General features: G+C 42.0%; 1 protein-coding gene across 2 annotated transcripts; it reads left to right on the plus strand.

The window, feature by feature from the left end:
• LOC118213409 (cingulin-like) lies at positions 1-26189 on the plus strand. 2 transcript variants are annotated; one of them, XM_035392326.1, is made up of 21 exons: positions 1-190; positions 1959-2063; positions 3924-4039; positions 9506-9623; positions 9746-9967; positions 13544-14161; positions 14703-14966; positions 15315-15410; positions 15740-15871; positions 16209-16301; positions 16627-16833; positions 17457-17561; positions 17796-17948; positions 19911-20078; positions 20364-20537; positions 20960-21049; positions 21469-21552; positions 22181-22299; positions 22803-22911; positions 23109-23272; positions 23605-26189. In XM_035392326.1, the coding sequence occupies exons 1-21, from the start codon at positions 161-163 to the stop codon at positions 23705-23707; spliced, it is 3270 nt and encodes a 1089-aa protein (XP_035248217.1). In that variant the 5' UTR covers positions 1-160; the 3' UTR covers positions 23708-26189. The 2 variants fall into 2 exon arrangements, with proteins under 2 accessions (XP_035248217.1, XP_035248218.1); XM_035392327.1 differs by lacking the exon at positions 1959-2063 and having other exon boundaries at positions 5-190.
• The last annotated feature ends 59 nt before the right edge of the window (positions 26190-26248 follow it).

Here is a 26248-nt window from a genome sequence, read left to right on the forward strand (position 1 = left end):
CGGCCACATTCTGACCACTCTGGCCCTGTGTGACCATCAGAGCTTAACCGCTCTTGGTCACACGGCAACAGGACCAATACAAAACACTCTGGTCACTGAGAAAGAGCAGCTGTGCTGTAACGTCAGGTCAAAATCTTTACCTTTTTAAGTATTTCCCACCATGGACTTTGAGGCCTCATCTGGTGGAATTGTGAGTACTGCTTCTGTTACTGTGGGTTGTTAGATGTAAATATGTATTTTACTTTTTTTGCAAATATAATTTCATTGGATTATTTTCATGTCAATGAGAAAGTAGAGTGTTTTTAAGAGAGGTCGGGGATTCTGTGGGCTTGCACTGGTGGGAAATGCGGAGGAGTAGATGTCTGCAATGCCTTTTCAGGGAAGGTCAAAAACATTGGTTCAGTTTTCATTTAAGAAACCTCCTGGATATTATGTCTGGTGGGGAACTTTTTAATCTCGTAATTTCCTTGAAGTTTCAACTTAAAAGTAAGTTCATTCTATTAGTGAATGTATTGATTTGTGTGCTATGACAATTTTACCTTAAATGTGAGTGTGAACATGTCTTCACAGAAATTCTGATGTTTCTTGGGAAAATATTCTCGTGTAAATGTCACAAAAATGCTAAGGATTTTGGTAAACACGACCTTTGTACTTTTCAGTAATGGTTTTCGTGTGACATCTTTACACTGTTATCACACTGATATGCTGTGACAGGGTTCCATTAACATTCACACAAGCCTTGTGGCACATAGCTGAGTCGTTATCATTCACACAAAGCACCCTTTTGAGGCTGTTTCAACAGCAGAAGATTAACTTGACAGTGTAACAAGTGTTTGAACGGTTTTCCATAATGTTGCGTAATTCAAATGAAAAGAAATTATTTTCTCATTCATAATGAAGTGAAAAGACCTAAGCTAGTGAACACCTGAAGATTTGTGTTGGTTAAGTCAGGCAAGGGATATTACAGTTTATAAACAGTAAGGGGTATTTATACTCTTTAAATGATTTTCAGACTTTCACACTGTATACTGTTAACAGTAGAGTTATATCCGATGTTACATTTATCAGATTTGGTCAGCAGCATAAACTACTACTGAAATTATGTTATTTATGAGAATTGAACACATCCAAATTTAATGTTCAGGAGGGCAGAGATTGTGAAAATGTACAAATGGAAAGAAATTGAACATGATACAGATTTATCTTTTGTGACTGGCTAATGTGGCCAGGTATCTCTTTACTCTTGATGTAAATGACAGGCTCCAGCCACAAATGGGCAGGGTTCACCTCAAACTTTTGGGGGCCCTTAGAAAAATATTATTTGGGCCCCTCTCCCTTTTCTCTCTGTGTGGCTTTTTTTCCAGGGCCCCAAAGGCCCAAAAGGGGGGTGGGGATATCTTAGGCCCTATCCAGTGACAGAGGGCCTCTGAAATCCCCCCACCCCCCCATTGGCTGTCAGGAGACTAGATCATTAGTGGTAACAAAGCATGTAATGTGATTTTGATTTTAACTTAATTCTTCCTTAATGCACAGTGTGTACATAGCTCTGCTACCCCCCTTGATGGTTGTACTAATGAGGCTGATTGCAGGTAGCATCTTGTTGCTGCTTGATTACACAACCAGTTTATATCAACAATGAACATTTGCCTGCTCTATTTTTGTGGTTAATTGCCTAAGAAGCTCAGTTTGAGCTATTAATGGACTGAGAGTGCTATTCTCTTGGTTATTTCTAAATTGTTCCCACTCTCAGAATTCAAATAGATGGTCTTCTCATCTATTCAAATTTTTCATTTTATTTAAATTATAGCCTAATAAAAAAAATCACTACTTCTTAATTTTTCTTAAAGAAAAAAGACTCATCACATTGTGAATCCTTTTTGTTTTTGACTGTCATGCTAACCAGCCTCCTTTGGTTCTATGACGGCATGCTGAGGTGATACTTATGTGTTTCCACACAGTCCACACACACACAGAGTGACTGGCCTCCCTCACTGGCACAGCTAACACAGCTCCTGGAAAACAAAGTGAAAATCTTCCAGAAGACTGTGTCCGCTGAAGAGCAGGTGACAAGCAGTCTTAGTGACGCAGAAATAACCAACTTATGCCTGGCATAGATTTCTTTTTCCAGTATTAGTACCTTGAAGAGCACAAAAATGTCTCTTCTTCTCATTCTTGTGGTTCGATCTTCTCTCTGTATTGATGCCTAGTAAACATTCAGTGATCTACTCTCAAGCAGACCCAGACTCATTTAAGCCCTGTGAGGTATCTGATGGATGTGGCTGAGTAATTAGACACTTTTGCTTAGACTCATCTGCAGTTATGGGGACCTGGTTTCACACACACCCTCCAGGCATCAGGCTAGACGTTTAACCTGCAGGCCTTTACCTAAGTCTCTCAGTCATCTCTCTGATGGAGACCTATCCATTCTGATGAATCACTATGGGCTCTGACTAACAAAGGAAGTCCTGTGTCAGGGGAATCCCTTCGCTGATCCATGATTTAGCTTGAGATGCTGGTTGACTGTGGAATGGGGGGGGGGGGGAATGTGTCACAGATTTCCGGGATTAGAGTCCCTGATAATATTTTCCAGGAATCAAAGTAGTTTATTGTGGTGAGGATGTTACGCCAATTACATTCTGTCAATCAAGTGTGAAAGAGTCAAGAGGCGAGGCCTGAATTAATGATATGTATGAGCCTAGGGTACCTCTCTTGTTAACTGTGTTTCAGTTACACTGAGAGAAAACACTTTTTAATGGATATTTGATACTTTTGAAATCCATTTTTGATAAATTCTACTTTTTCATAAGATGTATATGCATACTTTAAAATTTGATGTAAATATAATGAGTGAGGCATGGGTAACAGTAAATACTGGTGCTTATTTCCTAAATCCATACTCAAACTCTTTCCATTGTTCTTTAGAATTATTGAGTATTTTGTTAAAATTATTAACACATTGAATGAAATATATATATATATATATATAGTGGAAGCAGTTGAAAATTCTGTGGACAGATTGACAGTAGTACAGCCTACCTGTTTCGTGCACCCAACACACCCATCTGGGTGTATCCCAAATGCAGTCATACACCTTTCAGTCATTAGTCATCCTATTATAAGTGAGGTTTCTGAAAACCGATGAAATGTCTATGACTAAGAAAACTTAGTCTTAGTCTTGTACTTATTCTCTATTTAAACACATAGGTGAGTGTTCTTTACATATACTGCTACATTTTCCTAGCACGTGGTCAGATAAGTAAAGCTTTTTATGTACCTTTTTTCTTATGAAGGTTAATATATCATCATATAGATTTGCCACAGACATTTCATAAAATCAGGTTTGTTGCCATTGTAACTGCTGTGAGTTAATTGACAAACAGTATAGTGTACAGCTGGAGGACCTCTTTATTCCGAAGCTGTAAGATGTGAGTGTATATATGTGTAATTATTGAAAAGCTGTAAGACGTAAGTGCATGTGTTATTATTCTGTCACTGTAAGACATGACTACAAATATCTGTAATTATTCCAAAGCTGTACGATGTTAGTGTATATATGTGTAATTATTGTAGAGCAGTAAGATGTGAGTGTGTGAATGTGTTAATTATCCTGAAGCTGTAAGATGTTAGTGCATACAGTATACAGTATGTGTAATTATTCTGAAGCTGTAAGATGTTAGTGCATACAGTATACAGTATGTGTAATTATTCTGAAGCTGTAAGATGTAACTGCATATAGGTTTAATTACTCTGAAGCTGTAAGACGTGTATGTAAGTGTAATTATTCTGAAGCTGTAAGACATTCGTGTTTATATGTGTAGTTATTCTGAAGCTGTAAGACGTCAGTGTATATATGTTTAATTACTCTGAAGCTGTAAGACGTCAGTGTATATGTGTGTAATGCTGAGACTTTATTCTCCCAACAGAGTTCTGAGCACAGGGATTGCCTTGGGAGCCACATTGCCCAGAGCCAAGAGCTCTCATCTCATCTCAGCGACCTACAGAGACGGACAGAGCAGGAAGTCGCCCGAATACACCAGCAGTAAGTTGATGATCCTCGCTTATTTCAGGACTTCTTCCCAACAGTGGTGGGAGCTTTATTGCATAAGAGCAGTTAGCTGTGCACAAATGCCAATGCAAAGGAGAACCTGCCTCTGCATGTCTGAAGCACCGAGCTGTTAATTTCGTTTTAAATCTACATGTGTTGGTCCCTGGAGCCCGAGGCTTAGGTAAATATGGATTAAAGGAGATTCTCAAAACTATAGGTGGGGCAGTGATGGTAAACAGACTTGCAGGTGCTCTGACAAGTTGTAATGATTTCAGGTGTTCTCTTGTGCTTCCCTTGAGTACAGCATCAAGAGAATTGCCTTTAGCCTCCTTACATCCCAAGTTCAAACATCAAAGTGTTCTTGAGACAAAACCCACCTTATCGGAGTGAAACTAAATATTGGTAGCAATCAGATTAAAATTATTTGAATATACTGTGTTGTATTTTTTGGCAAGGGTGTTGCAACATTCAATAAAATTCACTCCACATAACGATATGCTGTAATATGGGGTGGCAGTGTAGTGTAATGTTTAGAGTAGTGAGCTTGTAACTCAAAGGCTGCCGGTTCGATTCCCAGGCTTCAGTAAATTTACCGCTATATGAATGGATACTATGTAAAAAGTTATTCTGCATAAGAGTATCAGCTCAATGCATGTGAGGCAAATGTAAATATACAGTACTGCATTTGGAGGAATATTTGCTTAGTTTCCAAATTATATAATGTACTTTCTGTTTCTGCTTACAGGAAATGCTATAATAGTATTATGGCATTTCCTGTAATGTATGTGTAGTAAACCAGCTTCCCCTTCCTGAATTCATATCATTTTTTTAATTATTCATTCTAAAAATATTGCCTGTGCTCACAGAGATAGATTTGGGCATTTTTCCGATCATAAGCAAACAGAAAGCAGAGCACCGTACAAAAACACAGTTAAAGGTGTGTCAAGCATTTCCAGTTAACCACTTGCAATTACAATGATTTTAAATGCTGACTGATTCCATACACCTATATTTTTTGTTTAATTTTGTTTGATTTATGCCTACAGGGAGTTAACTAAGAAATGGAAGCACCAATGTAAAGTCACTTAACATTGGGTGTTGGTGTTAGCCCACAGCCTTTTTTTTATTAAATTGGGAGATCGGGCCCAGGTCAGCAGATTTGTTTAGTCTTTCATTTCCAATGGATGCTCAAGCATCATAATTCTGAAGCATAAGCTGTTGCCTTTGGCTGATGATGATGCCCTGCCCTCGACGTTCCACACTGACATGACCTTGGACACAGTTGCTCATGCAACATCAGTCAGTCGAACAATCAGGAGCATTCAAGCTCCCACCAAATGCAGCCCAGCAGTCACGCCTCATTCAAGGATACCGATCTCTCCTCTTAGAACCTAGCTAGACAACCAGACCTGTCCTGCAGTATTATACACGGCCCTATGCATGCTGGGATGCTGTTTGCTTAATTGTGGTAGTCTCTGCTTTGCATGTACTTGCTGCACCTCATTTACTGAGGCAGTTCTCTATCCATTCACTTCCTGTATATGTGAAGTTAGATTTATTGATTCTATGCCAGCCCCATTGTTGATAGGAGTTTTAATGGCATAAACTGACATTTAAGAACCCTTAAATGATGCATGTAAATGTCAGGAACTTTGGCTTACAGCTTGGTCTCATTGCAAAACAAGCGTGAAACATCTTTCCAGACTCATTGTGGTAATGTGATCCACCCTCTCAGGTTCAAAGCCGGTCTCCATCCATCACCGCAGAGTTGGTTATTGCAGTTTACACAAGCTGAGGCCTTGTTCAACTGAACGCAATCATTCTCCTTATTGTTCTCCGCATGACGAAACAATAAAATTGTGGAATACGATCTCTAAACCCCCATCTTTGGAGCACACACAAAGTGTATGTTGCCCTTAATACTCTGTGTGAAGTATGCAGATTCCTAATGACATTGGTCCTTTATTTCACACGTATAACTTGAAGGGACCTGTTCTCAGCAGATGTTGAGCGTTGATAGACCAAGATGCAATGCTTTGAAGCCTTGTGCTGGCACACATATTGGGTACTGCACTCTCGTATCGACAATATGCAATTAATAGTCTCATTATTTATCATCTATGACATCTTATTTACTGGTTCAGCATCTGTGCATTGCACTCTGCCAACTCTGTGAACTTTAAAGCTTATATTTTGTTCACGCTGTGTTATGAGGATATATGATACCATGTCAGTGTAATTGGAGGGCTTTTCTACCACACAAAGCCATTTGTGATAAAGGACTATTAGTTTGGGCCTGAAGGCACACAGAACTTTAAACACAACTAAAAGTTTAAGACAATCACGTAAAACATCTTGTCTGTCAATTTCATCTTAAAACATGTATCTCTTGGCCATATGTATTTAATCTAGAAGGAATTGTTTGTCTATTTTTGCTGTTTTTAAAACGTGGCCTTAGCGGAGCCTAATAATATATTGGTAAATATTTACAATATCTGTAATAGTCAGGCAGTTGAAATAGTATTCATAATATGTGCGATATAATTCATAATTGCCAGTGCTTCTCTTTGACAGTGCCATGCGGTCTACATTTGCAGTGCATAAGCTCTCTTGTTTGATGTTAAATTCATATTCCTAAACCCTCATGCAATGCAGTTGTAATGTGCGTACTTTGCCTAAGTGGGACTGTCATTGGTACTGCCCATCAGATGTGCAGCAGACCTATCAAAGTCATTCTCCGGCATGTGCCCAATCAGTACTTTCAAAATTGAATCATTTATCTGACTGGCAGTATGTGATTTGGAGCTAATATTTCACTGAATGTATGATGGAAGACGACAAATATAAAACCGCTTTATAAAAAGTTAATGAAGGGTAGCATAAGCTCTGCTTTATCCCTTTACCAGATGTACAGAGATTTTCACTGACGCGTTCTAACTGAGCACTTAGTCTGAGAAGGTCTCACACAATGACAACCATGGTACAAATTTTCATTTGCAATCATTAAATTATGTCGAACGCTTTCCCTAAAAGCTTGTATCTGGCCTCATGCGGACATTACTTTCTGCAGGGTTGTGCATTTTATATTTGCTGCTAATTATTTACATAAACGTATCATTGACTGAATCTATAAAAATGAATGAGGAAATGATGATTGTGGTTGTATTTTCAGACATTTCTAATTAAACTGCTGCAATCCTGCAATATGGGCAGATGTATGAGTTTACTGTGTCATCATCACAGTAGAGTAAAAGTAGCTGTCCTACAGACTGACTGGGATAACCCATCAGGGAGGTATTAGTGCTGCTCTTTTGAAGACAGAGGGGAATGGGATGTACATAGAGACACATGTGACTCGGAGGCAGCTGGACAAACCTGTTGAAGAATGTGTACTGGAATGAGCTCTAGCTTTTCCAATAGCAGTGCGCTTGAGAGAGGACATGGTTTATCTTCTATGGAGGACACTTGTGAATTCAACCAGCTGTAATAGAAAGGGGCTGTGTTGTGATGACTGTGCGACACAGGCAATGTTGTCTGTGCTCAATGTTTTTCATGCTGTACTTCTGAGGGAGTATGTCTGCCTGCAGTAATGTGTACATATTAAAAGGACACTTGGCTCCAGAGGGCACTTGTGCTGTAGAATGCCAACAGGGTTAGAGTTTGGTTATGACTGAATGACCACTGCCTATATCTAGAAAAATATATTTGTGAGCTTGCTATGTGTTGTCAGGTAGGCTACAGCGATTGTAGGTAGGTAACGTCCACAGGAGCTCTCCAGATGTTATGCAATGAAAGGGCGCAGGATGCAGCTGGAAACCATTTGGGAGACACAAAATGGGGGAGCACTTAGCAAGGAGTGCGTAGTGGATGCAATTTAAATAAATGGTTTTAGCATTTAGCAGACACTTTTATCCAGTGACTAACAATCAATTTATACAGCTGAATATTTATTTATTTATTTATTTATTTTAACTGAAGCCATTCAGATTAAGTACCTTGCTCACAGGTACAACAGCAGTAACTGTGAAAAATTGAACCCGCAACCTTTGAGTTACCAGCTCAGTTCCCTAATCATTACTACAGTGCTACACTGCTACCCCAATTAGTTAAGTATATACATGTCTCTGCAATTTTGCAGTGAATGCATGTTAAAAGACACTCTTTCTTCAGAAACTGTACTTTGACTATAAATGTATACATAATAGTACCTCTGATAATGCTGAAAATTAATCCTGAAATTAAGATAAATAATCTAGCCTCACCCATCGCTATGGGTGAGTTTGTGACTCCCTCAAAATTAAACACCATTGAGGGAGAAAGGTAGAGTATTGTTATACGTTATAGACGTTTTTTCAGATTGACTATTACCGCAGAAGAAGAAAAACATTAATTACATTATATATCAGATAGGTTTGGTTGGTTTAGCTTTTAAATGAATAATGAATACATAATCATCAACAAATTGAACTGCAAAAGGTTTTTTCAGATTGAGTTCTCAGGATTTCTCAAGAATTTCACAGGATATCAGCAAAGTTTTCCCGAAAGAGGTGTTGTTGTATTTACAGTAACGGTTTCCCGGTTGGTAAGGTAGTTATGGCAAAGATCCGAGGAGTGGGCAAGTGCAGGCCTGATGCAGTGCTGGATACTCCCTAGACTGCTGGTAAATGTCATCATCACCTTGAATTGCATGTGCTCATAATTATGTCTTCTTTTGTTCCGGTAATGTGACACTGTCATAGCACCATGTAGTTTTATCTGAGTTGTCTGTATTTATTTTTTTATTTGTGACAAAGTTCGACACCTCTATAAATTAAAAAATACACACACACAAATGTACTTTTACATTTGCACTGCATTGTTGCTTGACATGTGACACTGCCATTGCTGTTAATGCTTTGACAGGCGACTCTGTGTATGGCATTCTGTTTAACTTTGTTGGCCTTTAATCTAGATTATTGAATACCACCCTCTAGTGGTGAACGATTAAAGGACTAATTCTATAGTTTTATTTTAAACAGTTTTTTTTGTTCTGCTTGAAATGTGCACCCTGACAGAGTTTTCTTCACGGTGGAAATGATTAACCATTTACCTGATATGCACCCGATTAAATACCTGCCATCGTTCTTCCGGAATGGGTTGTTCTCTGGGTCCCTCTGTCAACAGTGTGGCTGAAATGACAAACTGGTTCAGGAAGTCAACACGTATGACTGACACTGGTATCTGGAGCTTATTTCATTCGTACCAAAGAGACGACAGACTTATCTGCAGTGTATGAAGCACAGGGAGGCAATGGCAGGGAACAGTGACCTTTACAATGCAGGAACTCGCCGCACACTTGTCAAATGGCAGCAAGTGTGTGTGTGCATGTGTGTGTGTGCGCATGCTTGCGTGCGTGCATATGTGCGTGCATGAGTGTGTGTTAAGAAACATGTTTTGAGAGCTTGCTATTGTGCGTTTCAGGCTGACAGAGGTGAGACACCAGCAGGACCTGCTGAACTCTGAGCTGAGAGACCTCGAGACCCAGCAGGCTGAGACTGAGGCCTTATTGCAGGGAACTCCGAGCACTGAGGACAGCACTGTGAGTCACCCGAAGCTGACTGCTGCTTGAACATTTCCACCGAGTCCATTCAGCTGCACGGGCCAGTGGGCGGGGCTGCCGGAGGGAGTGTGGCCTGACTGGAGGGTGTGTTTTGCGGGCAGGCGCTGGTGCGGGTGCACAGGGAGCTCCAGGAGAACGTTAGGAGGCGGGCGGAGCAGGCGGAGGCACTCAAGTTTCAGGAGGAGGGGCTGAACGCCCTGCAGCTGATGCTGGGTGAGGACCTGCAGAGGTACCAGGAGGAGACTCAACGTCTGCAGGACTTCTCTGACAAAATGTCCAATGGGATGGAGGCGGAGAAGGAGCGCACGCAGGAGAACAATAAGGTAATCCTTGTCAGTGTGATCTTCCTCATACTCCCCACAGGGAAGAACCACCGAGCCATCGCCCAACCTCACCATTATTTACTCTCTGAGGAGAGCCTACATCCAGTACAGACTTCAAAAGGAAGAATATTTACATTGTTTACTGGGTGACTCAGACAGATTCTTTTTTCTTTAAGTTCACAATCACAATAGACTGGATGTGCTCTTCAATGCAGATGACATGTGTTCCTCAGTGAACAGGCCAATCCTGTGCATCCATAAATGACAATAACCAGGTATTATTTTTCAAATAGAGTGTTCTGTTCATCTCGTCCATCTCCTCAGCTGCGTCCCTTTGCCACGTTGCACTTCCATTTCAACAAACGTTGATCCTGGGTCCGTTTCCTCACTATCATACAAAATAAATTGGGTTAGAATTGTGGGTGGAGAAAATAATCTGTGGTTTTACATTCAACATGTGAAAAGCGAGTTTTGATTGCAGAGAAAACAGCTGTCACCCAACTAGCAGTAAAATGATGTCCCCAAAAATAGTGCATGTGTACCCTATCATTAATACCGTGTTACCTGATTTTGATGAAAAAAAAAAAGCATTCTGGGATGTATTCAGAACCCACCAGTACTGACTGGAAGGTATGTAATAAATAAGTCACTTTTTTGTGGTTGGAAAAGAGGGAAGTGAACATCACTTACACAGAAGGCTACAGAACATATTGTGTAGCATATTGCTTTGGGCGGAATATTCCAGAATGTTTTCGTCTTGTGTAGAGAAGGCGCATCAACCACAGTTCAATATTTTCTCGTATTGGCTTTGCTGAGGCTGTACACTCATATACTTCATTCAGCTTGAAGGCAACAGAAGCTCTGTCTTTGTTTACAGTCACAAGTCAAGGAAGAATGCAGACACTGTGGTTTCATTCCGCCATCTTGTCACTCCACTGAGCTAAGCTAGACTGCCGATGTGTCTGTTTTTTTTTTAAGGCGTGGCTTGCGAACATATTGTGCATATTTTATTCAAAATTATTTTCTTCTTTGCAAGCATACAATGTAGACAATAAGTGGAAACATTCAGATGATGACAGGCAGAACTAAGTAGAATTAGTTTTTATGTTGTTTTTTTTTTCTTTTTTTTAAATGCACAAACACACACATACGGCTCGTGTCACGGCGGATCTGGGTCAGGCCGTGTTTCAGACTCCCCACCATATGTTCCCCCGGTGAGCCGCGGAGGATTTGCGCCCCCGTTCTCTTTCCGCGCGCGATGCCCCCCTATCTGAAGCCGCGGGCTGTCTGCCGTCGCTCTGTGGAAATGGCTTTGGGGGGGGGAGCCCGTCGATAGGCAGCGCTGAGGAGCCGTGGGATTGAGACAGATGTACTGAACTGCTCTTCCCTGGGTGACTCAGCCCAGATTGGGTGTGGGCCAGCAGCCTGCAGACAGGCATGAACCCACCGCATGGGCTAGCATGACCCGCACTCGTGTCTGGGACCTTTCTGCCCCTCCCTACCCGAGCGTCAACACCTACCTCTGTTTCTGTGTTGACTGCATACCGTTGGCATAGCAACAGGCATCTAGTAGCTCCAAGGTGCCGTTAAGCCTGTAATTCTTGATAATTAACAGTCCTTTATGGGGTGCTGCTCTGCCGAGTTATGGTTTAATTCAGAACGTAATCTGAATTTCTCATTTCTACTCTTTTTGTTTTGTTACGATAATTCCACTATCCTTCCAAAAGTGTGTCGAACAGCCAAAGCTGGTCATACTGTTGAAAAGGATGAGCAAATGCCAATGAGCTCATATGTGATTAAGAATGATTTTTAGATTAACCGATTATTCCCACAATAGCCTTAAAGGAAGAGAGTGATTGCCGCCAAGCCTAATTCTGGGAGAGGCATGGCTTGTTCCACCAGCGGAGCGCTCGCTGGTGGAGAATGAGGGGTGAGGTCCAGGCTTAGCACCGCCATTCCCTTTCCAAATCTCTCAGGCCGCTAATCAGCTCCTGGACACCGTCCAGTTCATTTATATAACGAGCATTAGCATAATCGCATTTGATCATTAATTGGAGCTTGGTTTTTAGTTTTTGGCTAAATTGGAAGTTTATTCATTTTTGTCACTCTTGTCTGTTGGAACTCTAATGTTTCTTAACATGTTAGGGTGGGGGGGTGAAGGGGTGGAGAGGAGGTTACCTTTTAGATGAACGCCCAGATGTTGAGTGCTCTCAATAGGGATTGACATCTGAAGGAGTGCCGCTCTTTTTTAAATGTACCTCCGCTGCATTTTACAGCTGTGCTTTGGGCCTACTTTCGCATGCCTGGGTAAACCCGGAACGTAAATACGACAGTCATCTCATTAATTAAACATAACCTGCCAGAGAGAGGAAGGAGGCTTATGTAATTTGAATTTGTCGCTTTTTTGACTGTAATCCCCCTAAGTATGGAAAATATGTGATAATGCAATTACATTAGGCACAGGAACATGGTCATTGGGTCCAGCCTTCCACGTGATCGGCCCGATTATAGGTTTCAGCTCTTGGTGGCTCAGTCATAATTAAAAGAGACTTAAACACACCATTACAATTTTTTATCATTCATCCCCTTTATGATAGCCATGTTGCACTAACAAAGAGTGCCATTGTCCAAGTGTGGTGTAATTGATATTGATTTCCAAATGCTATTTGTGATGGGTGAACGTCCAGAATTGCTAAGACTTCCTGAACTAAACATATAAAATGATTTAAATGGCAGGTACAGTATGACTTTGTTGTGCTTTTAACATAACCGGCCTGTCTTTGGAAAGTCAAATGGCCTGTAACCTGCATGAATAGCGGTAAAATAGTGTCACACAGTGATCGGTACAGAGCGTGTCATATTTCCATCCTCAAACACAGAGGCAACATGCAGACTTTATCCCGTGCATCAGCAAGCGTGCATCTCTGTCTACCACATGGGCTCTGCTGATAAGAGATTGTATCTGAGGAGCCGACTTGGTCTCATAGAGGGCACATAAACACTGTGTGTCTGGTTTGTGAGGTCAGACAGTCTCAGACTCTGGGACATTCCTGGGCTGTTTTTATATCACGGCTGAATTCCGACTGTTGGGAGCATAAACATGCTTTTGTGAGTGGGAGTCCTGTGGTATCCTCATTCACAAGTTCCCACGTCTAGACAAGGCATTAAGGTTGTCTTTTTTTTGTTTGTTTTTTTTTGTTCGTCTACTTTTATTTTTTGTAACCTGAATGTGTTGCATAGCAGTTGGTGAATTTGGCAGCCACAATACCAGTTAAGCACTGGGCTTGCCTTTCTTCTCCCTGAACTTTGATTTATTTATTTTTTTTAACTAGGAAATCTGTGAATGCTCTTTGTCTTTAGCTGTTTCACACAGATTTCAGAAATGGCATGTTGTCCTCTGAAACCCAAATTTCAATCAGCAAAAAAAAAAATCCCCACACTTGTTCCACAGTGGAAAAAAGTGTAGGGAATTTGGCAGCACAGAAAGGAGAGTAAAGGGCACAGACGTCCTCAGCATGCCCACTGTTCCCTTTTCCCATAGTGCTATTGCTGAAATGCAAGCTCATTTTCTCCTAGGGAGCCATCCGCAAGGAGGCTAAAGGAGGGTCGGGAAGCAGCATGGAGCGCTTCATCGGTCTCTTTAACGGGCGTTCTCCCGTATCGCCGACGTCTCCTACGCCCTGGAAGCTCATACACGCTAACGGAAAGACCGTCACCAGAACTGAGGACCGAGCCGGGGCCGGGAAAAGAAACAGGACGGTCCCTCTGGTGGCGAGATCCAACCTGAAAAGGGCGAGCAGCGTCAAAGATCTGATCCAGAAGTTCTCTGGTTCCGAGAGCGAGCAGGCGTCCCCGGCGAGGTCCGCCGCCTCGCCCCCGACCGAGCCTCCCGCTGCTCGGCGCGGAAGTGGGACGCGCGTGGAGGAGAGCGATTTAAGCTCTGCATTACCCGAAGTGCCCAAGATAACGGTGGATACAAGCGCCGTCTCTTTAAGTAGCGGGGACGGGGAAGAGACCGCTGGACAGGGCCCTTTACCCTCTACGAGGTTGACGCGGCCTGTAGAGGAAGCTCAATCCCAAAAGGAACAGGCCTCTGTGCTTCCCCAGGCCCCAACAGACTGCACCTTCAAGAGCATTTCTGAGAACAAGGGGGGGCTCCTCAATGGATCGGTGACTGTTAATGGGGCAGGTTCGGTAAGTCCTTTTGTGATGGACCGGAGTAAGACCCTGCACCATCACTTGCCTGTTTTTGGTCAGTGTGCTCTGCACGGAAATCCACCTGCATGGTCTGTTTGTTCCTTGTCCTTGTCACCCATCCGGTGTACACTAACTGCAATCACAGCCTCGATTAACCCTCCTCCCAAGTAGGGGCCCCTCTCTTTGCCAATTCAGGGGTGTGAATTTTGAATGTGAGTGTTTGATTTTCACATCTCGCTTGGTCTGATGACCTGCACAAGCCCTGCAAAAGGTGTTCATCGAGATTTCTGCATGAATGATAATTTGCAGGTTGCTATGTGCCTGCTGTGTGTCTATACTGTGTCTCTGACTATTCCTGTTTGGCACGGCATGTGCCGCCACACGTCGTGTTCAGTGTGGTTCACCTGCTGTTTTTCGCATTGGAAATTTCTCCCAGTGCAACATACGGCATGATCAAAAGACACCATTCAGCACTGTTGGTATGGTATTGCTCTAGTTATGGAACTAATATCCTATTTGATGTGTTATAATCCTCTAGGAATCAAGCTTTGATGCCAGCAAGCAGCCAGAAAGTCCCTTTTTGGACACGCCATCAACCCCCAAACCCAGCCAGAACCCCAAATATCAGCTGTTCCTCAGCTCCGATGTGATGGCGAACGGTTCCCGGGATACGGACGGACCGACGGGAGAGAACGGGTCCAGGACCTCCCGCTGGGAGAGCAACAGCTCCAGATCTGGGACAAACTACCGCGGCTCCCTGGAGTCTCTGGCATCGCGGGATTGGGACACCATGTCGGACCGGGTGAGTGCGGGAGCACGGGGACCTAGAGGTGACCAGGTTATCACACAGCTATAATTACCCTCAGAGAGTATGTGGAGTGTAGGCCCAATATTCAAATGGGTCAAAAACCTCCATGGCCATTTTTTTTCTGACAACTGAACTGCCTTAATGTGGCAAATTCAGAGCTCCATAACTCAGCTGCCTCAGACTATGCATTTATGTAGTGCTTTGAATTTGTGTGCAGTCTGTTTGACAGCACTTCATTTTGCATTTATGCTTAAATATGTCGCTTGTATAAATAAAGTATAAAATGCTGCATGCATTATACCTTTGGACAGGAAATATGAAATGCTTGTTTCTTTGTTTCAGGTGGGTGGTTTTGACAGTCCACCCAGAGTGTTCAACAGTCCCTACACAAACTCAACCATTGATTTTAACCCCAGTCACAGAGTGTCAGAGTTTAAGGTAATGCCTGCTTGAATGTTTTTCACTTAATCGTTTCATTCCAGTCTGTTTTTAATGATCACCCCCGAGAGAATCAATCATGGATTTTGAATAGTAGCTGATGTGGTACACTAGGCACGTAGTTTTCTTGTGAAAAGGTATCTTATGTCCTTACACCATTAGGCATCATTGCAGCTTGTAGTAAATGTGTGCATTGGGCAGATATACATACAGTCCATACACATTTCGAGAGTCAGTGTCAGTCACAGTCAGTGTCTTTTAGACTTTCAGCTTGCGCATGTGTCAGTTCAAAAATATAGAGAAGACACCCTTGACCTTTTTCGTTCTAGGATGTCCTTTCTCCAGCCACGTCTGAGATCAACCTTTACTACAGCAGCAGGAGCAGCAGCCCGGTGCACACCCCCGGGGCCGGCGCCCCCCGCCAGCGCTTCTCCGCCTACGATACCCTGCGAAGGCGTGAGGTGAGGCCTTACCTGTCGAGAGGCAGTGAAGCACGGTCATAGGTTCGATTCCCGGGTAGGACACTGCCGTTGTACCCTTGAGCTGGATATATACTGCATTGCTTCAGTATATATCTAAATGTATACAATGTAAAATGCTGTGTAAAAGTTGTGTAAGTCGCTCTGAATAAGAGTGTATGCTAAATGCTTGTAATGTAATGTAATGCAGTGTACAGTACTGCCTGTGCTTGTGGTCATTCTTTGTTTGGTTAGTTCAATTTGGAGACCAGCATATCACAAGCATGCTTTCCTGCTCTCTCAACAGTGCTGTTGTATGATCTGTTTCCCGCTCTTCCAGGTCGCGCCCAATGTTCAGGTCATGCGGCCAGGTGTTCCCAACAGGCGGGACTTCATTGAGGAGCTCACCAAGCAGCTGGATGCCTGTCAGAAGGTCTGAGCTTCAAAGAACATTCTCACATTTACCTGCAGATACTGTCAGTGTAATCAGAATCAAATTAAGTATTGCCCATTTCAAAGCATTTCAGTAAAATACTTCTTTTATGAGGTTTGATTAGGCTCTTTAATTGTTTAGTTGCGAGAGGTTGTTTAATTTAAACTCTGGGTATTCTGTGCAACTTCAAGAACAACACAACATTCAACATTCAATAACTGTAGTAGATCTGTCTGATGAAATCCAGTCTGTTGAAATCGGCAGATTTGGAAGTTAAGTTTTGGTCTTTGTTTTGATCACATTTCCTATGCCCTTCTGCACACAGAGGAACCAGTTCCTGGAGGCAGAGAGCGTTGAGATGGAGAAGGAGAGAAACCAGATCCGCTTCGAGATGAGGAACCTGCTGGTGAACAACGAGGACCTGCTGCGCACCAACGCCCAGCTGCAGATAGAGATGAAGAGAACGAGGGAGACTATGGTGGAGCTGCAGAGAGAGATCCAGATGAAGACCGACCACCTCAGACAGCTGGAGGTGTGGCATTGTGCTCTCTCCCTCTGCTGCATTTCACAGGAAACAACCTCTCATTCAGTTCTGCAGATCGTAATGGCTCTGGTACATCAGTAGATACACATTAAAATCCAGCTGATTATGTAGAGGTAGGCCCTGCCAGCAGTACATGGTGAAATTACAGGGCTGGTCAGAAGACAGTCTTCTATGTAAAAGCAAATGCATCCAAGAAGAATTCCAACCGTTGCTTTAAATACTTTAACATAGAAAAATATCAATAAATTGTTTTATTTTTTATTTTTTATTATTCGGCTTAAGATCTTTTATGAATCACTATAGACTATTATAGTCCATTAGGTCACTGGCCATAGTCCCACCATAAATGTCATTTCTCTAATTACAGTAAATAGTGCATCATTATGATGGTGCTGTATTTCTGGCTAAAATTAATTAAAGCAAAACAGGTTTATGGAAACATTGAGGTGCCATGGTACAAAAATCCCTATATCCAAAATCTAACCCCAAAGACCCCAGTCCCAAAATAGGCTACATGTAACAGACAACTCAACCGTCTTTCCAGCCTTCTCCCACGGTAGTGTCTCTGACTACATACACCATGTGAACTTTGCGCTCTTGTTGTGTCACAGGCAGAGATGAAAGAAGCCAGAGAGGTGATGGTGGAAGCCAACACTCAGGAATACGCCTTCAACTACCTGCAGCAGTCTCTACAGATCAAAATACGGGATTCTGAGGTACAGTGATCAATGTATTTTGGATCAACAGCATTATCTACTCTGGTGACAGAGGTCATCTGCTCCGACTTAAAATGGTTCCCACGAAGTACAGCTCAGCAAGCTGACCAAGCGGTGATGGTCTAGTGCAGAGGCTGACCACAGGCAGATCCCTAGTCTGCATGCATGCGATTGGTGACATTTTGCTCGGTGATCAGGAATGCTGGTGATAATGGCAGGCCTTCTTCCTTGCAGGATGCTTTGGAGAAACAGACGGAGCATATTCAGATGCTTTCCGAAAAGCTATGGCTTGCAGAACGGGAGCTAGAGCAGCAGAGTATAGACCAAGAGATCCGGGACAAGAAAACAGCAGACCTGACCAACACCGTGGCACGCCTGGAGTTAGAGGTACGTATACAGATTTGTGTGTTCATTACATCATAAAATCAAATGAATCTAAAGTGTCCTGATCCTGTTCAGCTGATACTTTAAAAGGTTTATAGTACTGTTAAATATTCACACCCCTCACCTGCATTAAAGTTGTACTTTCCCATTTTAAGATTATTGTTGGTCTAAAGCATCTCATTTTAATCCAATAAAATGGTAATGCCTTAGAATAAGGTATGTATTAATTTGAATGAATTATGCATTAACTGACATGCACGACTCATTAACTAAAGTACTGAGTGAGGAACTGGAAGGAGGAAGGGGAGAGAGAGCCAAGGCTGTAGCCACAGAGATTTGGGAGCTAGGGAGAAGACAGAAATGTCAGAGAATCAATGTTCTGCTCAAGATGCTAATTATCTCAATCAGACTTTTTTATATGAAGTCTGTAAATCTGGTTGGTCAGGATAACAGTGGTTTGTTACACATCACGTTGTCAGGCGATTATGCTTAGTACTTCGCTGTCATTTTGTATTTAAAACACCTTGCTAGTTCTGATCTTCTTCACTGGACAGCTGCACCTAGTATCTCCTGTACTCCCACCCTTCCTGTTCAGGGCCTTGATGAGGGGTGGCAGATAGGGTGCAGAAACAGCCTGGGCACAAGGGGGCTCTTAATGGCCGATTCATAAGAATGAAGCTGGGGGGAGAGGTGCGAGAAGAGAGGGCGTTGTTAATAGAGCTGCAAATATAATCCAATGAGCACAATACAATGAGGTAGCAATGATGTGCTGTTATTAGTGGAGTGGGTGTTTAAAGCCACGCATAGGTGTGCATTTGTTTGTTAGCATTCATGCTATCCGGATGAAGATAGATTGTTAATTGTTGTTTATCTCTCTCTATTGCCAGTCTGGGTGTGCGTAAATGAATACAATGAGTGTCATTGTCCAGAACTCTCGCACCAAGGTCCACAGTTAGAAATCAGAGCGACAGTAAATTGTTTTCATTTTCATAAACACAACATACACATTCATAACAACAAAATATATATATGAGCAATCGACAACGGTTCAATGTGCACACACATAATTGAAAACACAGTGATTAGTTAGTGTAAGTGCACAGGGGGTGATACACATTGTCATAGGGGAAATCAGATCCCAACATTAAGAACCATTAACAGTAGTAATAGACAGATTGGTAGAGCCTTTAATTTATTAGATAAAAGGGGTTAAAACCTTTTAATGGACCCACATGACCAACTCATTAACTGATTCATTAACAAAGCATTAAAAATGTAACTGCTGTTGTATTGTGCTATCCTTATACACAATAATAGAGTTGCTAAGTTTATACTGTGGTTTGTGCTTTGCATGTGCATTAGTTAATTAATTCACATTAATGAATGCATTAGTACATGTCAATTAGTGTAAACTTTTTCTAAAGTGTTTCCAAATGTTTTGCCATTTTAAGAAAAAAATATTGACTAAATCAATGAAATTGGAGCAATGTGAGACAATTTGGGGCAGTGCAATGCAATATCTTCAGAAAACACTCATGGAAATGAGTCTGGTGCATTCTTATTGCAGTGTTTTTGCAATGAGAAATATTTCCTTTGAAGAGTCTTATTTTTGTTTACTTACACAGGGGCAATAGTTAATTAATAGATTTAATTTGGTTTAACTACAGATTTAGCCAGACAGAAATGCCTCGTTTCACGAAGCGGTGACCTCAAAATGAAAATTAAATTAAGTTCAACTTGATTATGTATTCCCAGTCCTGAAATCAACCAAAAATGTAAATTCAAGAAGTCGAAGCAGCTTAATTAGTCGGTATGTTACACTTGAAGAGAGGCAACTGGATGCCCACCTCCCTACTGTAGAAAAGTATTTAGGCCTTTTTACTGTAGGAGGACATCTATGCTACCTAACTGTCCACCTGTGGAGAGAGAGAGTTCCTGTGTGTGACAGTGCCATGTGTCTGACAGCTATCGGAGGCCATGCAGATTTCCAACCAGGCGACATCCGAGATGAACCTGCAAGAGAAACTGAAGCATGACTTGGTGTCCAGGGTGGAGGAGCTGGAGGAGACTCTGCTGGAGAAGAACGTGGAGACTCAGAAGCTTCGGGAGACCGTCAACAGGCTGCAGGGAGAGGTACGCGATCACCCCCACTTCCCACAGTGTTCCCATTGTGGCCGCGCACATCATTACTGGGACAGACACCACTCTAGAATAATGGCTGAGGAACTGGATTACTAAACAGAAGGGTGTGGTGTCAAATGAGGGGTGGGGTGCTGCTGTTGTATTCTTGATTCCTACCCATCCTAAATTACTGCAGTTGATGAGCAGATGTATAAGTTTGCACAATTTAGGTGGGGGAAATAAAAAATATAAGAATTTCTGTTCAGCAAGGTGCTATCCCTGTCTGTGTGTGTGCAGGTCTCTGGGAAGCTGTTTGATAAGGAGCGTACTCTGGAGGAGGAGATCCAGCTGAGGGAGCGTGCGCAGCTTCAGTGCAAGCAGGCCGAGAGGACGCTGGAGGACCTCCGCATGGAGATGCAGACCATGGGCCAGTCCAAAGACGACCTGGTGAAGCAGCTCAAACAAGCCCAGGTACTGCCCCCGCCACCTGCTCTCCACAGGGAGACAAAACCAGAGGCCACATTCATACCAATGGAAGGGAAAGTGTCTCTACAGCGAGACAAACCAGAGGCCACATTCATACCAATGGAAGGGAAAGTGTTCATGGACTAAACCCCAGTACATGACCCTACATTTATAAAAAATCACAAATAACAAGTAAATCACTTTAAAACACTTTGTAGACAAACCCCTTAGTAGAAAAACTGACACCCATATAAAATGTTACTCTTGAAAAAATGATATATTCTTGGACAAATATGGTTCATATGGAAAGAATACCGCAAGTTTCTTTCTGTAAAGAGATGACACTGAGCCCTCTGAAACATTGTCGACATGCCTAAGTTACTGTAAGAGCGGTGCACAGGTGTCCCACCGTGCTGTTTGTGTAACAGGAAAGGATGATCGACCTGGAGAGCGACCTGGAAGAAATGCACGACAACGAGCAGAGGTGGGCGAGCAAGCACAAGAGGGCCATTGAGCAGGTGAGCGAGTCCCACCCCGCCTCCCCCAGCAGCTCCACTACGTACAAAAACATCACTCATAATACACTGGAGAGCCCCAAGCATTTAGTAAACTCAAAAAAACAAACAAAATGGAGGCTTTCAAAAGAGCACATCATCTGGACATCCGGATCACCTCATTTTGAGACGTTAAATTCAAAGGGAGAGAAATGAGCCATTTTGGAGAAGCAAGCTTCCAAAAGTAATTTAAATAAGCCTGGTCATGTGAGCTGTAATAAAATCATATCACAAATTCACAAACGTAGCCATTGTCCTTTTCTCGCTAATGTAAATTCTGTTCATCTGAAGCCTCAGTCAGTAGCTATACACAGGCATATCTCTGGGAAACATGGCTTATTATTTTACTACCCTTATCCTGACTGTGTCTATATGCTTTATAGACTGAACAACTGCAGCTGAAGCTGTTACAGATGAAAGACTTGACAGAGCAGCAGGACTGTGAGAAGGCTGTCCTGGAGAGACAGGTACGCTTCCTACCGAAGGTCAACCACATGTAGATACTGATAAGTACGGATTTAGAACCTCCTATATCTGCATATTTTACGTCTGAGTGTGTAATTTAATACATTGAATAATTACACCCATCCTGGTATATATTGAAAATGGATTCGCATTTTTCAATATTTCAGATCCAGTAACTGTCAGGCTGGAGCCGCCATATATCATTTAGAAAGAACAGTTTTTTCTGTTTTTACACTCCTGGCATAGTGATAACTGTAACTTTGTGACTCACTGATCACTTGAGGAATGCCAAAAAACAATAATTGAGAATTGATGTTATTAATGTAACATACTGTTAACATCCCAGTTGCTTGCTTGCAGAACACATATCCCCATGCATTGCGTTAAAATAAATAATAGACCTTATTTTGTCCTCAAGATTACATTTTGTCCATGATACCATCTGCTTCAGATATACAGTACAGTATAATCAATGTTGTATATGTGGCAAATGTATGAGTCACAGCCTGAGATTTAAAAGAAAGTTAATGTGAACAGTTTTTGCCAACTACTGCTGGCAAAGGTGTCATGTGGGATGTGTAATGGTTGTGTTGAGTTCTGATGGAGCATCCTGTTCGTGCTGTGTTACAGATCCGAGACCTGCGTGTGGAGGTGCAGGAGCTCCAGAGCACCAGGGTCCAGGAAGATGTCATTACCAGGGCTGAGAACAAGGCCAAGGAGCTGGAGAACAGCCTCCGGACTGAGGAGAGGTCAGTGAGGATTGACCAAATCTTAAATCTTAAAGGCTTCGTAAAAATAGAGAGAAATGCACCATCTCAACAATGCTCGAGGCTACCAGAATTAGTTTAGAGCACCTCACGCTGACCAGTAAACCTGCTTGGTGTGGATTTGATCATTCCAAAATACACTTTCTCTGACTCTAAGTTTCAACTGGGCAACTAAAAATGATTTTCCATCACCAAATAGATATAAAATGTATATTGAGGATTTTAAAGACAGCACCCTTGGATGCCTTTGTATGGTCAGTTTTTGCCAGTTTTTCAGAAAAGTTGCCAATTCATTTATATCATTGTAAAACAACATGGTTAATTGTACATGTCATGCTCCCACCATTAGTAGTTAATAGTCATTCTCCTCCCATTCATGGTTTTCTCTTTTAGCATTACTATACCTGCATGCCCAAACTGTGCAGTTTTGAGTTAAATGCCATTTTTGTGAATCACGGTAAAATCGCTGCGCTGTACATTGGCAGGAATAAAATGGTGCTTTCAAACAACATTGGGAAGCTCGAGAGGAAGATCGGTGAGCTGACAGAGCAGATGGAGGAGGAACACAGGCTTGCCAATGAGCAGAAGGAACTGGTAAGAAAACCAGCCGTGCACCACAAGGTGGAGATAGAGAGCTTACTGTAGGTTGCCATTTTTCTCACTCCTTTCTTGCTGGAAACAATTGATTCTGCATTTAATTGTTTTCTCCAGTTGGAAACTGTATGAAATTACAGTATTTAATTAAAGTGAGAGTGAGAAAGTGACCTCTGAACCCTGTGCCTTGCCTGTAGATGGCCCAGCGGATCCGCTCTCTGAAGCGGCAGCTGAATGAGGTGGAGGAGGAGGCGAGCCGTAAGGAGACGCAGCACCGGCACACTGTGAGGGAGCTGGCCGAGGAGCGGGAGGCCAACGCCCGTCTGCAGAGACAGCTGCTGGACCAGCATCTGAAGATGAAGTGAGTCTACGTACACACACACACATGCACGCACACACGCACACAAGCACACACGCACGTGCACGGACACATGCACACAAGCACACACGCACGTGCACGGACACACACACACACTCACACTCACGTAAAAGTGCTTCAGTCACAGGAGAATGCTGAAGCATGTTTTTTTATTTTGGTTTTGGTTTGAGGGGCTTTACTAAACTCCGGTGATGCAATAAGTCAAGATTTGATAGACGGCTTTCAGCAGCAGTGTGTTCCAGTTTTGTGCAGCCGTAATGAAATTTGGCCAGGGCGCACAGCCAGACAGAAAGTGACACATGTTCTGTGTGTAGGCGGAATGAGACCCTGTCGGTGAGACAGACACTGGACAATCTCCGACTGGACCTGAGTGATGACGACGAGCCGGTGACAGTGGGCCAGACCAGCACTGTCTAAGGCAACCGAATCATGAGCGGTGGCATCCGGAAACCAGACCCATATTCCACTGACCGGTGGCTTAGTACCAATGCCAAACTACTGCATGAGCAGCCAATGAGCATGTGCAATATGCTGGCCCAAGATCTTCAAATGCTAACACATTACACAAAAATTCTGAGTCTTTTGAGTGACCTAAGTTTTTATCAGGTTATAAAGTTTGGTATGGAGGAGGTAGGGGGTATGGGAAAAAAATATGTTAATTTCCTGCCTGTCCATGTATTACTCTTTCTTGTTACACCACTGAAATGGTTGTATTTTCACAAGTATTTAAGGGACATAATCAGGTTCATTGAAGCCACTGGGGTTGGCTTTATGATTACTGAGAAATAAGCTTATTTTGTTTTTTGCAGACATATCTTTTCTTGTGCCCTGTAATTGGATGTAATTGAAAAGGGAGATTGATATTTTGGTATTGTCAGTTATACAGCTTTTTTTCTATTGAACTTTACAGATAATGGATATTGTCTTTCTTAAACTGCCTCAGTCTGGGTATCATGTGGATATAATGGTGTACAGTAGCTTTTTTTGATGATGTCAAATTACAGAAATATTTCTAAATAGGACTTAAATGTAAAGCATTGCAAAGGTGCAGTTCTGTGGTTTGGGACACCATGGATTTGACCTGGACAGATCGACCACTGAGCTGGAATTCTGGAGTACTGGAAGAAGGCCTCCGTTGGTCACATAGAAACTTGCAGTAAATGAAAATGGACAAGAGACTAAAAAGTGGAATTCTACCACACTGGTGGCGGCCTTTGGAACCACATCTATGCACTGTGGAACAGACCAAAGAGACAGTGAAGTGCAAACTCTGACACAGTACTTACATAGTGCAGCAATATATATAAATGCACTACAGGGAGAGGGTGAAATCTGTCTTATTTTTATCTTATTTTAATGTCATGAAACTCTCTGTATGGTGAATGATGTTTTCTGAAGGCGACAGGGTGTTCCCCTGAAGAAGAACACAGAGTCCAAGGCCATCGATTGCATGTTAAATGAATGTATTTTCAGAGGGAAGATTTGGTGATTTGGTGAACAGTAAGAGGCATGCCCTTACCACGCATCTGCTAAACTTGGATGACACCTGAGCACCGCACCTTATAAGATCCTGAACAAGTTTAAGGCTGCGAAGTATTTGATCTGTGTTCATCTACAGCTTCTTGTTTACATCACTTTGAGCCTTGCTTAGTGTTCCTATTAATCAAGTTGAGCCTTTTACTCTTGGCTTACCATAGCCTTTAAGAGATTTACATTTAACATCAGATGTATACTAGTAACATTATTCCCCTGCATTGTGATGCATTTGATGGAAGGAAGTGGTGTATTTAACGTATTAAATAATTTCAAAGGAATTTTCAAAGCTTGCGAACGAAGCTTTCTAACCTGACAATTTACTTGTACAGGATAACTTTCAAATAATTCTAACACTATTTTTTGCTATGTACCATTGCAGCAGATATTTTGTGTCTAGCTGGGTATGATTGTGATTTTGTATTTGTATATGTTGATTTAGAATATGTGGTCTTTCAGTTTGCTTTTCTGAGAGCCATTCCCTTTATTTGAACTTTAATATCCATTGTGCATTAAGTGTTGAAGACTAACGTGTAGGGCTACTATTCAATACCACAAATAACCCCAACTGTACATTTATGCAAATAATCAAATGTAGAAAAATATCTGATTTGGGAAACAGGTCAAACTGTCCTCTGGCGTGTAAAGCAGCATTCAGTTTGTCATTTATATTTAACAGATGGGCCAGCATTGGGATCTCACTCCAGCCTTATGGTCTACAAGGCATATCAAAACATGCAAATAAACAAACCATTACCGCCTTTCTCAGACACTTGTATTGTGGTGCTAAGGGATATTAAACAGCTGCAGTTATAATAACCGTGCAATGGCCTTCATTTGAACAGTAGCAACATTCACCCAAATTAGAATCTGTGCCTTGAAACTGAGTAAAATTAATATCATGTGGGGATGCACTTGGACCTTGAATGTAAAGATAATTTTATAGCATGTTGCAAACAGGGCCTTTGGGGGTATTAGGGAGCCCACAAAATGCCCGAAGGGGTACTGTGTAACACTTTATAATGCTTCAGAAATGTCAATGCTTTTATGATAGTTCTTGTGTCATACTATTTAAAAGCATTTTTGTGATACCTGTAGCTTGTGAAATTCAGTAGACCATTGACATTCAAAATACATTAATGATTATGAACTATGAAGCTGTTTTCAAGTATTGTGTGGGCCCCAGTAAAATATTAACTTCATACAATTGTTCTTCTAAGAATTAACTGACATGATAATAAATTAAGAATCCTTGAATAAACCATACTAGTTACCTTAATGACACCTATTGTTAGTGTAGTATCTAATGGTTAATATTCTATGTGAATGGTGACAATCAAATGTATTTCAGAACAGTTCCCACAAGCAAAAAAGAAAAGAAAAAAGTAAAAGCACTCATACTTTGCTCATGAAAGGACAATTATA

The sequence above is a fragment of the Anguilla anguilla genome, chromosome 14 (assembly GCF_013347855.1).
Source record: "Anguilla anguilla isolate fAngAng1 chromosome 14, fAngAng1.pri, whole genome shotgun sequence".
Lineage (NCBI taxonomy): Eukaryota > Metazoa > Chordata > Actinopteri > Anguilliformes > Anguillidae > Anguilla > Anguilla anguilla.

Bases quoted from the DNA above. Each gene is read 5' to 3' on its own strand.
- LOC118213409 (XM_035392326.1), top strand. From the start codon at position 161: ATGGACTTTGAGGCCTCATCTGGTGGAATT. The intron at 14,162-14,702 runs GTAAGTCCTTTT...ATAATCCTCTAG, and splicing joins CTGTTAATGGGGCAGGTTCG to GAATCAAGCTTTGATGCCAG. The intron at 15,411-15,739 runs GTAATGCCTGCT...TTTTCGTTCTAG, and splicing joins ACAGAGTGTCAGAGTTTAAG to GATGTCCTTTCTCCAGCCAC.